Genomic DNA, 13,805 nt, shown 5'->3' on the forward strand with positions numbered 1-13,805 from the left:
AACAGAAAAGCCAGCAAAGGAACCCGCAGCTCAGTGCTTGCAACAGGAAGAGTCACACAGCGCCCACAGCGTGCCAAAATAGCCGCCATTCAGCAGGAGCAAGAGCTGACAGCTGAGCGGAGCAGAGCCCTCTGAGCCCCATGGGCTCTTCTGTGGGCGGCTTGGCGCGAGTTCAGGGGCGAGCGTTGGAGTCCGGGGAAGAGCCACCCGCAGCAGAAGAGCCTGCGGCGCTCTGATGGGCTCTGCTCTGCTCAGCTGTTGGCGGCTCTTCCCCAGACTCCAGACTCTCAGCCTGGCGCACCTAAGAGCCCAGTGCCTGGGTGCCATGCATCCCTAGCACCAACAATTAAGATGGCCCTGAGCATTTTGTATACCAAACACTCTAGTGCAGTGTTCCCCAACCCCCGGGCCGCGGACCAGTGCTGGTCCATGGATCAATTGGCACCGGGCCACCCGAGGAACTTCAAATCATTTCACTGTTGCGGGCGGCCGAGGTGCAGAGCATTGCACCCTCCCAAGCGCGCCCATTGTGTGATAGTAGCGAATGAAAGTTCGCTATTGTTACACTGATGCTCCTCCTGGCCAATCAGGGAGCGGTCCTCCTGCTTCCTGATTGGCCAAAAGGCAAACCTCACGCCATTGGCCGAGGAGGAGGCGCCACAGGAGGACTGAGGACTTGAGGTCGGAGACGCGGGGACTGAAGAGAAGCTGGCGTGCGGTAAGTACACAGGGGGGGGGGACTGAGTACTATCAAACGGAAAGAGGAGCAGCAGTGGTTTTATTAGAATGCTCTCTCATTCACCCAGGCCTATTGCACTTATTTAGGTCAACAACTCCTGGGTCGAATGTGTTTGTGCAGGTTCAGGCATAAGTGCACGGAGGGGGAGCGGGGGTTCTCTGCTATTGAGGAGACTCAGCACTATGGCGCGATGATCTCTGTATTGAAAGGGGGAATGCTGGGGCATCTCTGTATTGAAAGGGGCACGCTGGCATCCCTGCATTGAAATAAATCACTTTATATTCATTTTTTGGTGTAGCTGTATTTTATTTTGAAGGCATGTTTAAATACAATTAAATTAAAATTATTAAATCAAAACAAGCGGGCCACGGAAAAATTATCAAACATTTACCGGTCCGCGGCGATAAAAAGGTTGGGGAGCACTGCTCTAGTGTGTTAGTTTTGCATAGCTGTGTATTCATGCTCTTTTCCTTCCGGCACCTTTCCGACATTCTTTGAATGTGTGGGTGGCACAGAAATGGAATCCCATAAGTACCTAGCCTTCACATGCTTGTAATAAGGTCTGGAAAGAGCCCCTGTGTATACAAACGCATGCTTTTTGTGATGGAATTCTGTTTTTCAGGGCTCCCACTTGTATAATCCCATGTTATGTACAGCTGCATTCTGAAGACTCTTTCCAGACCTTATAAAGAACCTGCGATTAATCCAGATTGTGTAGAAGTCAGCCTGTTACTACCATCAAAAGTGGGGGACAGAAGGTGGCAATGCTCCTCGCAAGAGTATTAAGTGTAGAACTAAAATGACTTAACTATAGTAATGTCTGAACAATTCCAGTGTACAGCTATGTAGAGCAGAGCTTTTGAAATATGACCAGGACATACATTTCACATGGTTTGCATGTATGTCGTATGCATTCATGTGAGGTGGGAAATGATGCTCATTGTTAATTTGCAAGTTATCAAGCAGTTCATTTGGTAGCTTCAGTACTGGCACCCTGCTAAGCGAAGCCCTGTTTCTACATTTTGCAGGATGTAAGCTGGTAACATAATGTTGTTCTGACAGAATGTTCACTGAGCCATTTGTTCTGTGCTGTTGTTTTTCTCCGAACGTTTCGCCAAATCACCCTGAAGAAAGGGGAGGAAGACAAATAAAGTCATTTGAAGCTGTTGTAAATACACTTCCTGCCCAGTTGTTCAGGAAGGAGCGAAGCATTGCCAATAGCCCTAATGTTTCACAGCCCCTAAATTCAGGCTAACTTCATCTGAGAGCTTTGCATTAGGACAAAACAGGATGTTACTAGCAACACATCGATGAAGTGGAAGTACTAGGAAGTTGGAAGGAAGTGATTATGTCCTTTTGGGTTTCATGATACAGAGGCAAGGGAAAGCTGAGTTTAGTCAGACATGCACTCTGGACTTTGAGAAGGCTGGTTTTTTGTTGTTTTTTTTAAAAAAAAGCTTAAGGAACTACTGGGTGAGATCCTATGGTCAGAAATACTGAAAAGTGAAGGGAGTACAAGATGGATGGGAGTTTCTTAAAGGTGAAATATTGAAGGCGCAAATGCAGACAAGAAAAACAAGCGGGAGGCATCTAAAGAAACTGGTGTGGCTGCATAAGGAGCTTACAGATCATTTGAGATTTGAGAAGGGCCTGTATGGGAAATGGAAGATGGAGAAATGCTACTTGGTGACAGAGGGGAGGTGGAACTCCTCAACACCTACATTGCCTCTGTTGTCTCCCAAATGTAAAGCAGTGCCCAACCTGCAGGGAGGGAACTGCAGCCCACGATAGAAGAGGTGGTAAGGGAACATCTAGCTACTTTATCTCCAGGGTCTGATGAGCTGCACCCAAGGGTACTAAAGGAGCTTGTGGATGTAATCTCAGAGCCTCTGTCTATAATCTTGGAGAATTCGTGAAGAACAGGTGAGGTCACTGCAGACTGGAGGCGAGGAGCCTAGGAAAAAGGAGACTGAGATGCGATTTGATGGCCTTCAATTTTCAAATATCTAAAGAGCGGTCCCATGGAAGATGAAGCAAGCTTTTTTTCTCTTGCTCCAGGGGGTATTACCCAAACCAATGGCTTTGAGTGACAAGAAAGGAGATTCCGACTAAAAATCAGGAAGAACTTTCTGGCAGTAAAAGCTGTTTGACAGCGGAACGGACTTCCTCAGAAGGTGGTGGGCTCTCCTTCATTGGGTGTTTTTAAGCAGAGATTGGATGGCCATCTGCCAGGGAGTCTTTATTGAGATTTCTGCATTGCAGGGGGTTGGGCTAATGACCCTTGGGACCCCTTCCAACTCTGCAGTTCTGTGATGCTGTGATTCAGGATACCCTTCGAAAGTGCTTTTCCCATAAATGGCATCCCATCCCCACTGGTGCCACAGGATATTTTGGTGCTAGCTCAAGTGCTAACAGATGTTGCAGAGTACTCGTGTGAGTACCAAAGAAGTACTAAGTGCTCCTTCTGCGCATTGAATCAAGACTAATATATCTGCAATGTGACCCTTCAGTGATTCAGCCTTATATGGTGGGGTGGGCGGGGGCGGGGATAATCTGAGCATCCTAAAGACAATCTGTATGTTAGGACAGCATCATCTTCCCTATGTGGCTTGCCAAAGGGCATCCAGTAAATTGGTGTCTGAGATTTGAATGAGGGACATGGAATAGTATATTATAGTAGGTAAGAGACAATGAATTGGGAAACCTTATGAAAACAGGATACATATAAAATGCAGCCATATGTTGCTCTTGATACGAAACCAGTAAAGCCTGATTTAGGGCTCACAGGATACAGCTTTAACCACCAGCAGTGGATTATTTTTTGAATAAAAATAGGGGTCTCCCCTGAGAAATATGTTTGCGAAGGACAAACTTCTGTCATGCTCTTATTTGATCAGAGGCCTTGATTGTAAGGGTTGCCAGACACACTGTGCACAGATGCCCAAAGCATAATGTGATTTGGTTGAGTGTTCACACCTAACCATATTGCGATTGATTCTTAGCCTGTGGATTCATGTGCTCAGTAAAGCATTCTGCACTGTTTATATGAATGTGGGCACATGCATGTTTGGACAGTTTAAAACCCAGAATGAATTAAATTTACAAATGATTTCTTTTTAGAAAATATTAATTGTATTTTTGTAGTATTATTTTTTGCTTTTAGAGTTTTTAGTTGTTATAATTATTATTTAATAACAGTCACTGGTGCTAACTACCGTATTTTTCGCTCTATAACACGCACCTGACCATAACACGCACATCGTTTTTAGAGGAGGAAAACAAAGGGAAAAACATTCTGAATGAAACAGTGGATGTATCATTTTTGGGCTTCATGCTGTGGCCACAGACATGTGATCTGATGGTGAATTTGGGGTGACCCAATGCAAAAATCCTGAGAATTCCTGTGGATCCATGCTTTGTAACCACGTTTTTGCACCATTGCAGCCCCAAGCAACAGTGGGTGCGTGATTTGGGGGGGCAGGCTGTAGCCATGGACATGCTATGTGATCTGATGGTGAATTTGGGGTGACCCAATGCAAAGGTCCTGAGGATCCATGTGGATCCATGCTTTTTAACCACGTTTTTGCACCATTGCAGCCCCAGGCAACAGTGGGTGCGTGATTTTGGGGGGGCAGGCTGTAGCCATGGACATGCTATGTGATCTGATGGTGAATTTGGGGTGACCCAATGCAAAGATCCTGAGGATCCCTGTGGATCCATGCTTTTTAACCACGTTTTTGCACCATTGCAGCCCCAGGCCACAGTGGGTGCGTGATTTGGGGGGGGGGCAGGCTGTAGCCATGGACATGCTATGTGATCTGATGGTGAATTTGGGGTGACCCAATGCAAAGATCCTGAGGATCCATGTGGATCTATGCTTTGTAACCACATTTTAAGTGGGGAGCGAAGGAAAAACAAAGAAGGGACATGAGAGGGGTTTGCAGAGAAGCAGCTGGCTAAGAATGCAGGAGAGGGATTTAACGGAGGGAGGAAAGAAAGGCAAAAGTTTTCCCCCACCCAAGCCAGCCATCTCTCTCTCTCTCTCTCTCTCTCTCTCTCTCTCTCTCTCTCTCTCTCTCTCCCCCTCCCCCCTCTCTCTCCCTCTCCCCCAGCAGTACCGGAGCACAGAGACGACACTTTCCCCTCTTCTTGCCTGGAGGGGAGGAATGCAGGAGAGGGATTTAACGGGAGGGAGGAAAGAAAGGCAAAGGCAAAAGTTTCCCCCCACCCAAGCCAGCCATCTCTCTCTCTCTCTCTCTCTCTCTCTCTCTCTCTCTCTCCCTCCCTCCCTCCCTCTCTCCCTCCCTCCCCCCTCTCTCTCCCTCTCCCCCAGCAGTACCGGAGCACAGAGACGACACTTTCCCCTCTGCTTGCCTGGAGGGGAGGGGCTTTCCCTGCTCTTTGTTCCGTTTGAGCAAACACAGCAACGAAACAGAGGAGGGTGGGCAGTAAGACCCTGAGGCAGAATGGAGGAAAGCAGCCGCTTCCTCTTTTCAAGTTTCCCTTCTAGGAGACACGCAATTTGATTTTTGCCTGCTTTTTCGGCTCCAGGGACCACACATTCGCTCTATAACACGCACAGACATTTCCCCTTCCTTTTTAGGAGAAAAAATGTGCGTGTTATAGAGGGAAAAATACGGTATTTCAAAACACGGTCTTCAAATGATCTATCTGTACAACTTGCAGAGGTGGAACTTATGGCAATTGGGGATTTTCTAGCTTTTTAAAAGAGTTCAAGTTTTCTCATTTGTCTTTTGTACACTTATGCTGATGTAATAGATGTCATATATAATGTTTTGCGCTTGAATGCTTGCTGTTTAAAATTATTACTATTATAATAATCATTATCGTTAAAGTTATTACTGCATCATCACTAACCAAGAACTCTACGTGACCTACAAAACATCTTAATCTCTTAGTTGAAGTATTTGAATTCATCTGTATTTCATAAAGTAGAAAAAGTAAATGAATTTGTATTTATTATGTTTGTTAATACTAAGGAGCACATTTCTTCCATAAATAAAAGGAGGTGGCCAATTTAAAAGAAAGATGTTTGAATGCATGAGATCTTTGTTGAAATAGCTTTCAAAGGAAGTAAAAACAAATCTTCCTGCAAAAGAAAGAATAGAATTGTAGAATTGTAGTATTTTCCTTTTGTGAAGTGTGTCTCATATTAGCTAAATTATAAGGATATGGATTTAGATTTAATAGTCCACTCTCAACCTATTCATTTATTTTAATAGCCATGAGGTTAGAATAAAAAAGAATCATACAGAAGAAGAGGAATATTTTGAGGTGAAAAGGATCAAGTACTGGACAGTGTTGAACAGTTTTTATTCTTTAGCTGAAGTTCTTTCTCCTGATAAAATATTGAAGAACCTGTAATCTAGTATTGCTAGTATTATGTGTCATGGCAGAATTGCAAGATAAGAATTTATTTGTTGAATGACATTTTATTTTGAACCACCCTTTGGCCATTGGAGGAGCAAAGGTTAAAACATGGGCACTGGCTGAAATCTGATCCCTAAGGTTTTTTATAAATCACCAGTCTTGTTCAACTCAGCACTAAAAATTGAATCCACCATTTTCTACAGAGTGATACTGTACATCTGAAATGTATCACAAGCATGTGTGTTCTTCATCAAAAGTACACCCATTTGGAAAGCCAATCATTTTATAGCAGATGGTTGTTTTTGGAGGGGCAGGGGGACAATAATGTAAGGTATGTGTGATGTATGAAATGGCTTTAAAGTTGCATGTTTTTTGGTGACAAGGTAAATTTTACATATACAAGCCTAGCCATGGGCCATGGCAGCTCTTCATCTCAGAAAAGCTTTGTTAAAAACAATGCTATTTGGATGGTGCCTCCCATATTATGTCTTCACACGCACACAAGACCCAATTATGTGTGTATCCCCAAGACCCAATTATGTGTGTGGAGAGAAAGGGGAGTGTTTTTCACCATATAAGTCCTACAGTGTGAGGTGGACAGGCATACCAACCTCTTTGAGAACTAGATTGAAGGTGCACTTCTAATTACAATAACAACTTCTAATAGCTGATAATTCCTTTTTGCTCCAGGTAATGGAGATGTATCTTCCATTTTGTGGGATTGCCATATCTAATGCTCAGCTGTTTGCTGCTTCCAGGAAGGAGTATGATAGAAGCAGAGTAAGTGAAAAATTGCAATTTGGGCCACTGCTACTAACTTTTACTTCATATGCTATCTCTGCATGATCACATGATAAAAGGTCAGGTGACTGAAGATAAAGCTTTATTATTTCTAAAGAAAGCATTGACACTTTGTTGAAAATACACATACATTTAATACACATCACTTTGTTAATCAGTGTATGTATTTTGGCATTGGTTGCATTATTTTGTTCTGCTGCTCAAGAGTGAAGAATATCTTGTATGAGTAAAGCTACAATCTTACGTGCTCTTTCATAGGAATAAACACAGTGAAACTTCTGTGAGTAAACATGCATAGAATTGCAGTGTACATAAATATATTTCCTGTCTTCCTGTTCTTCATGGTTTTAGCTTCATATTCAAAGGGTATCTTGCAGCTGCGGATGTTTTTACCTGAATTTTTTATCTACCAGTAGTAATTCTAAAGTAATTCCTTTCCGCTGACATTATGATGCCAACATTTTTTTGCGCTAAATGGTGACCACTAAAAGCTTTCCGAGGATGTTACAGTGTGCAACTCATGAGAGCACAGTGCACAAGCATTGCAAAGAGCTTTCTTGTGTTCTGTACAACTTGACTACTGTGGAGGGGAAAAAAATAGTCTTTATTTTTGGCATTTCAGTGGGAGTCTTTGATTTCCCCCTCCCCCACCTCTTGATCTTGTGGGTGACATTTGTGAGGAAATCGGGAGGCCAGGGGTTAGGGATCTGGCACATATTCAGGAGAGCAACAGGACACAACTTTATTGCAACTTTACACATCAAATAGTTTGGCATGTAAGGCTAGGGATAGATCTTGGCAAAAAGAACCTGTGTGTCTGAGGAAAGTCTGGGAGGAAGGACACTTGAAATAGAGCCCTAATGCAATCAATTCCATTAATTGGTATAGCTTAAGGCATACATGAAATACTGAAGTAGCCCCATTGAGAAAATGAGCAAACAAAAACACTGATTTCCGTGATCTTTTACAGGGACATTTGCCCATTGCTGTTTTGGGCACCTAAATTTAATTTAGGAGGAGTAAGCCCATATTACAAAGTCAGTAAGTTATACAGTAACTGGTACTTTTAGAAGTCTTGTTTGGTGGGGGAATAAATTGTCCAATAATTTATTCGAATTGTAATAACTGTCCCTCCCATATATGTAGGCCTTGCTGGAGGTGGTTAATGATCTATTTGAAGAACAGACAGACCTAGAGAAAATTGTGAAGAAGATTATGCACCGAGCCCAAACTCTACTAAAGTGTGACCGCTGCTCGGTATTGCTGCTCGAAGACATTGAGTCTCCAGTAAGTAGTGTTTCAGATTTCAGGTTACTACTCGGTAAATTCTCTTCCAAGATATAACGACACAGTAAAATGCTTACCTTTGTACAGGGGTCACACACTTTTGGCTGCCCTTGCCAAAGAATTTAGTTGTTAGTTCTGCTACTTTCCCCCCACAGGGATGCCAACTTGCACACAAAAATTGGGGGGGGGGGAGGGGAGGTAAGCCCTGCTGCACATAATCGATCGCATTTGAATGGCAATGCCCATCAACTGGGGGGGGGGGGGCTCAAATATTTTATTTGGGGGGGGGCGAAGACCTCACGGCCCCTAGGCCCCTAGGGGTTGGTTCCTATGTTCCTCCATGAAGGCTGGGAGTTGGGGGGTGATTGTTTTATTGGGTGTTGCTGCCTGAAGATGAATGGAGCGAGTTTGGGCAGTGGTGACCAATGCTTCCCTCTGTTTATGATTTATTGAGAGAAACTTCAGAGACGAATATGAAACTGATGTGTGTTGCTGTCCTGTGGTGTTCCCTGCACGTGCAGGAAGCAGCAGTCAATGCTTCCCTCATTTGGGGTGGGTGTGGAGATCCGTAGGGTATTTTTGAGCAGTAGCAGTTAGTGTTCCCCCTGCCACTGGTCTTTCCTGCTCCAAATAGAAAAAGCCACTGATTGGCAATTTGACACTGCTTCATCACATAGCTGCCAAACAATCTGCAACTTTTCTCCCAGCTATAGAGTCATACCTAGGGGTTGGCGAAATCGGCTCCTACTGTGGATGCAAAAGTCATCTATTAGGCATTTGGGTCCTCCCATGACACCTGGAGTTCTTTTTATCTCTGTGTTTTGGAGGGAAAATGTGTCTCTGTCACATTCCTGAAGTTGAGTGATAATTCTCCCCTTCCTCGCCACACACACCCTTTGGTTCTTTATGTAACACAGTGCATCTTTTTTTATCACAATTTCTATTTTTAAGAGAAGCATTTTCTTATTATATCTTCATCTTAACATTTGAATTATATCAGGATGAGTATAACTACACCACCGACACATAGTTGTTTAAGAGTGGCTCCCTCTTCCCAGAGGATCCTGGCAACAGTAATGGACTAGGAGGGCATCTGGCTAAGAATTATCAGCACCCTTACCAAATTTCAGTTTCCAGAGTCTTTGAGGAAGCCATGACAGTGGAACTGCCATAAGACCAGTATACGTTTGTAGTACAGATATGCCCAGAGTGACCGTTTCGTAACCTTGAATTTTGTACAGTGCAGTTTACTAATCCCTCACTTGAAAATTTGACAAGGGTGGAAAAACACTTGCCTCTAAAACAAACAAACAAAAAATCCCCTTGGTATACTTTATTTGATAGGATATGACTCATTGCTGATCAAAGTGCTTGGCCTATGCTGGCTTATTCTATTGGCCTGTGCTTCTGTCTGGTCTCATATGCTTATTGCCGCTCTTAACAAGATTCTGAATACTCTAGGGAGACCCTTAGGTGACATAAACACTAGTGTATAAATAGCAGTAGTCATCCTAACTTGGAGAGCTTATAGATGGCTCCCTGTAGCCAGTAAACAAGGCAGAAACACATTCTCCTAATGATGTAGTCATGCTTGGGCAAGTAGGAACAAGACTTCATGAAAAGGGAAAGGTGCAGGGGCTTGCTTACATTCATGACTGCAAGTACGTGTTCATGTTGTGCCTGTGCACACGTGGTGAGAAGCTGACTTTGTGGTATTTTAAGTGCACATTCAGACTGCTGTCATTCTCTCTTAATATGTTGGGCATGTTACATCTAAATGTGCATATAATAAAATATATTTCATAAATCTTTCTCAGTTAAGTCCCAGCATCTTAATCTTAAAGCAGGCAGATCTTCAGAGACTGACGCACATATTTGTCTGCTTCTTTCTCCAGTTTTGTGTTCCCAAATCCTTCTGCTCTTGCTCTCACCCAGTCTGCACAAAGACCTTGGGGATACCAGGTCACTAACTTAGTCAGGAGCTCAAGCCAGGCAACCAGGCCAAGCTGAGTTTTTTGCTTCTCACATCAGACACCAAGATAACACTCAGAGCATTCTCCAGACATTCCCGTGAGATTTACTCTGGTTCACCAAAATGGCGTGTCCCTTTGCTTTCATTGGAGACTTTGGTTTGTCTGTTAAATCTCACTAGTAGGTTAGGTGGGTGGCACAGGGAAATGGCATGCAACCTTTCCTCTGTTACCAAGTCCCTTAATGCTCCCCCCCTTCATTGCTGCTAGGAGCAATGGTAACAAATAACAGCACCCAAGACAGAGAGTCCTTTTTCTCACTCCTCCTTATGGTGTTTTGAGCTATCATCACTGTTTATAACAGTGACTGCAACAAACTCCCCGCCCCCACCCCTCATCCAGTGACGATTGCTACAGGAACTGCCCTGCTTTCTCTGCCTGAAAGTGTGATTTATGATTGATTGGTGCTCTGAATCAGCATGTCAGTCACTTACCCACTAGTGCTGTGACATTTGGTTAAGACACAAGTATGTGGAAGCAACCAAAGGATTGCTGGAGGTGGCTGTCAGAAGATAGATGGGGTATTACCACCGAGACAAACTTGGCAGCAAGCTTCACTTTTGTATTGACAAGTGCTGGAATTGTGAGATGTGTAAGAAGCAAGGTGAATGTTGTGTGTACTGGTTTGTAAATGTATTACTGTTCTTCAAGAAACAGACAGTACTGAGGAGACCACTTGACAATGTCTTTTAGGCATGGAAGTTACAGCTAAACAATTGGTCGGTGTTCAGATCCCTGTTGCCTGTGGTGGTTTCGTTATAGTTTGGAGCTACTAGTTTCAGTTGGACTCTTGTTGCTCTTATTATATAAGAATATAGGCTTCTTGTCTGCTATTTTGACTGCTGCCAAAAAATGATTGCATGGCAGGGAATATTCCTCTGCTAGTGTAATGATTATTATCTTCCTGATGTTGAAGAGTAAGCTGGCACTGTGAAAGTTTATAATCTGAATTTTCTCACCAGAGTTGTTATTTATTTACTTCAAACACTTTTAAGTTTGTACCTGCAGTAGGCTTCTTCAGTGTTAGAACTGGCGAAATCCTAAAGATCTGATTCTTTAAAAGTCATCCCATATCTCTTTTTTACGTAAAGGCAAGGAACACGTTTATGTGACAGTGTGGATAAATTTGACTCTAATGTTAATGCAGGATGGAGCCTTACACTGAGCTGAACCTTTGGCCCATCTAGGCAATTTGCATAATCCTCAAGTGAAATTTCTCTCATCCACGACCATTGGCCTTTCTGGCTGGGACTGATGGGAATTGGAGTCCCACAACACTGGGAAGGCCACAGGTTCACCATCCCTGTTCTACTCCAATAATCTTAAAACTTTCCAGACTTAGGGTACACCTTAATTTTACTTATTTATTGGTATTTCATAATTTAATGCCACAAAAAAATCCTAATAAGTATACACTTCTTCATTTTTATACCCTAGTTTTGTATTGTAGAAGTGCTTCTGCTGAGAACTTAGGTCAGGTTGCAAGCCACTAATGGGTCTCTTAACTAACAGTGAGTTTCCAAGGCAGGGCCTTGCTGCCAAACCTAATTCTGGATCAGGGTTTCCCAAACTTGGTTATCCAGCTTTTTTTGGACTACAATTCCCATCATCTGTGACCACTGCTCCTTCTAGCTAACAAAATAAGAATTACTTACAAAAACATGGTTGGGGAAAAACAAAGAAAATATTCAACATGCTTCACCATGAGAGCCATTAAAGTGAAAAAGAATGCTATGGAGGTAAACTTTGTGATCTGGAGTTGTGACTCTAATCTATATGAGCAATCATTTTGTAGTCAATGAGTTTTGCATATACTCAGCATTATTTAATTGGGGAAAGTGGGCTCTATGCAGTGAGCATAGAGAGTTGCTTTGTGGCTACTGTTTTAACACTTGAACATGTGTTTTTCCACTGTTGTGTTTTTTAAAAGTCTGAGGGGGGGATTCTGAGACTCATGTGTATTTATTTTACCATGACAGGTAGTGAAATTCACCAAATCCTTCGAGTTGATGTCTCCAAAATGCAGTGCAGATGCAGAGAATAGGTTAGACCTCATGTTTTATATTGCAATGGATTATGTTTTAATGAATAATCATTGATTGTTGGACTGTCTATGAATAGCTGTTTCATAAAGGTGATCCCCCCAAACCCCCAAAGGCCTGAATTTAGTATCTTTTCTATTCAATTAGCTTATTTCACAATTTCTTACATTGCACAAAATTAGCAGGGCTTCCCTTCCTCCATCTTGTGCTGTTTCTTTTAAGTATTTCATTTTACAATATGGTGTACCAGAGAAAATAATACTTTTCTCAGATGGTGCAGGTATAGGTTTAGTGCCTGCATAAACTGCAAGAAGTTATGGTAACCAGTAGACCTGGTGGTGCGAGACAATGGATTATTGTGATCAGGTTACCTCTCTCAAGAAGAGTTGCTACTAATGCAGCAACCTAAGTTGATGGAAAACTTTTTGTGCCACCAACACTATGTGTCTTATTCGAAGTAAGGAGCTTACAGTACACCGAAAGTACAAACCTGATTGCTAAGTATGTTCAACATAGATTGACTCTCCTCCAAATTCAGATGAACCACCTTCTAAAAACAGGGTTTCCAAACTTGGGTCTCTAGCTGTTTGGGGACTACAATTTCCATCATCCCTGACCATAGTTCCTATTAACTATGGATAATGGGAGTTGTAGTCAAGCAACAGCTGGAGACCCAAGTTTTGGAAACCTGAATCTAAAAGAAACTCTCATTTGATAGAACATCTCTCGAGCAAGAGTAGCCAACATGGTGCCTTCCAGAAGTTTTGGGTTCCAACTCCTATCAGCATGGTCAAGGGTGATAGGATCTGTAATCCACAGCATCTGGATGGAATCAGTTGCAGCAGTAAGCGTGTAGGAATAAGCACAAATTTGCTTGAGGTTTAGACAGCCTACTGCTTGAACCCCCACTTGAATTATTTCTTGTTTTGTTAACTTGGATGCATTTTCCTGCTCCTAAAACCTGTCACACATAATCTAGTACTGATTTCATTCCCCTGTCATATAATAATGTCAAGATCTTAATTGATGCTGTGCGCTTTAAATCTCTGCCCGCTTCATGATGGATTTTGCAAGATACACAATTATGAGCTCTGTGCTTTGGTAATTGGAACCTTGCCCTCAAAGGCTCTTTTCCCCTCGGTGTTCCTGAAGCTGCTGAAATAAACTGAAAACATTTAACAAGGTGCTGCATTTCTGCACCTTTACACATTTAGATGTTATACTGCTATCAAAGCATGTATTGTATAACTTTATTATTTGAACTGAAAACCATGTGAGTGAGATTTTTGTAAGACTTGCTGTCCTGTTTTCTTTTTAAGTAAGTTTTATTTATAAAACTTTTTCCTTTTAAACAGAGAACATCAGTCTATGGAGAATTATGCAGCTAGCTAAAAATTATTCCCTTTTCTGTGGCTGATAGATCCAGCTGCTTTGTTGCTGATCCATTTCTCTTTTGTCTCAGTAGGCTCTGCTCTGAGACTGATAGTCATGGTATTTTATTCAAAACAGTTAGAA

The 13,805-nt window shown here is 42.6% G+C and overlaps 1 protein-coding gene across 11 annotated transcripts in view; it reads left to right on the forward strand.

Annotated features, from left to right (window-relative positions):
• Nucleotides 1-13,805, forward strand: part of PDE11A (phosphodiesterase 11A) — a 162,854-nt gene that overhangs the window by 58,144 nt on the left and 90,905 nt on the right. For 8 of the 11 annotated variants that reach the window (XR_013839322.1, XM_079977352.1, XM_079977349.1 and 5 more), the window contains exons 3-5: nt 6,821-6,910; nt 8,078-8,218; nt 12,228-12,292. Coding sequence is in view for 10 of the 11 variants with exons in the window: in XM_079977352.1 (XP_079833478.1) it covers nt 6,821-6,910; nt 8,078-8,218; nt 12,228-12,292 (296 nt within the window). In the remaining variant the exon portion in view is untranslated. Of the gene's footprint in view, nt 1-6,233; nt 6,462-6,711; nt 6,764-6,820; nt 6,911-8,077; nt 8,219-10,698; nt 10,853-12,227; nt 12,293-13,805 lie in introns of those variants that run through there. The other 3 variants (XM_079977358.1, XM_079977351.1, XM_079977350.1) reach the window with 3 other exon arrangements.

This window comes from Podarcis cretensis (genome assembly GCF_951804945.1).
Source record: "Podarcis cretensis genome assembly, chromosome: 1".
In the NCBI taxonomy this organism is placed as follows: Eukaryota; Metazoa; Chordata; class Lepidosauria; order Squamata; family Lacertidae; genus Podarcis; species Podarcis cretensis.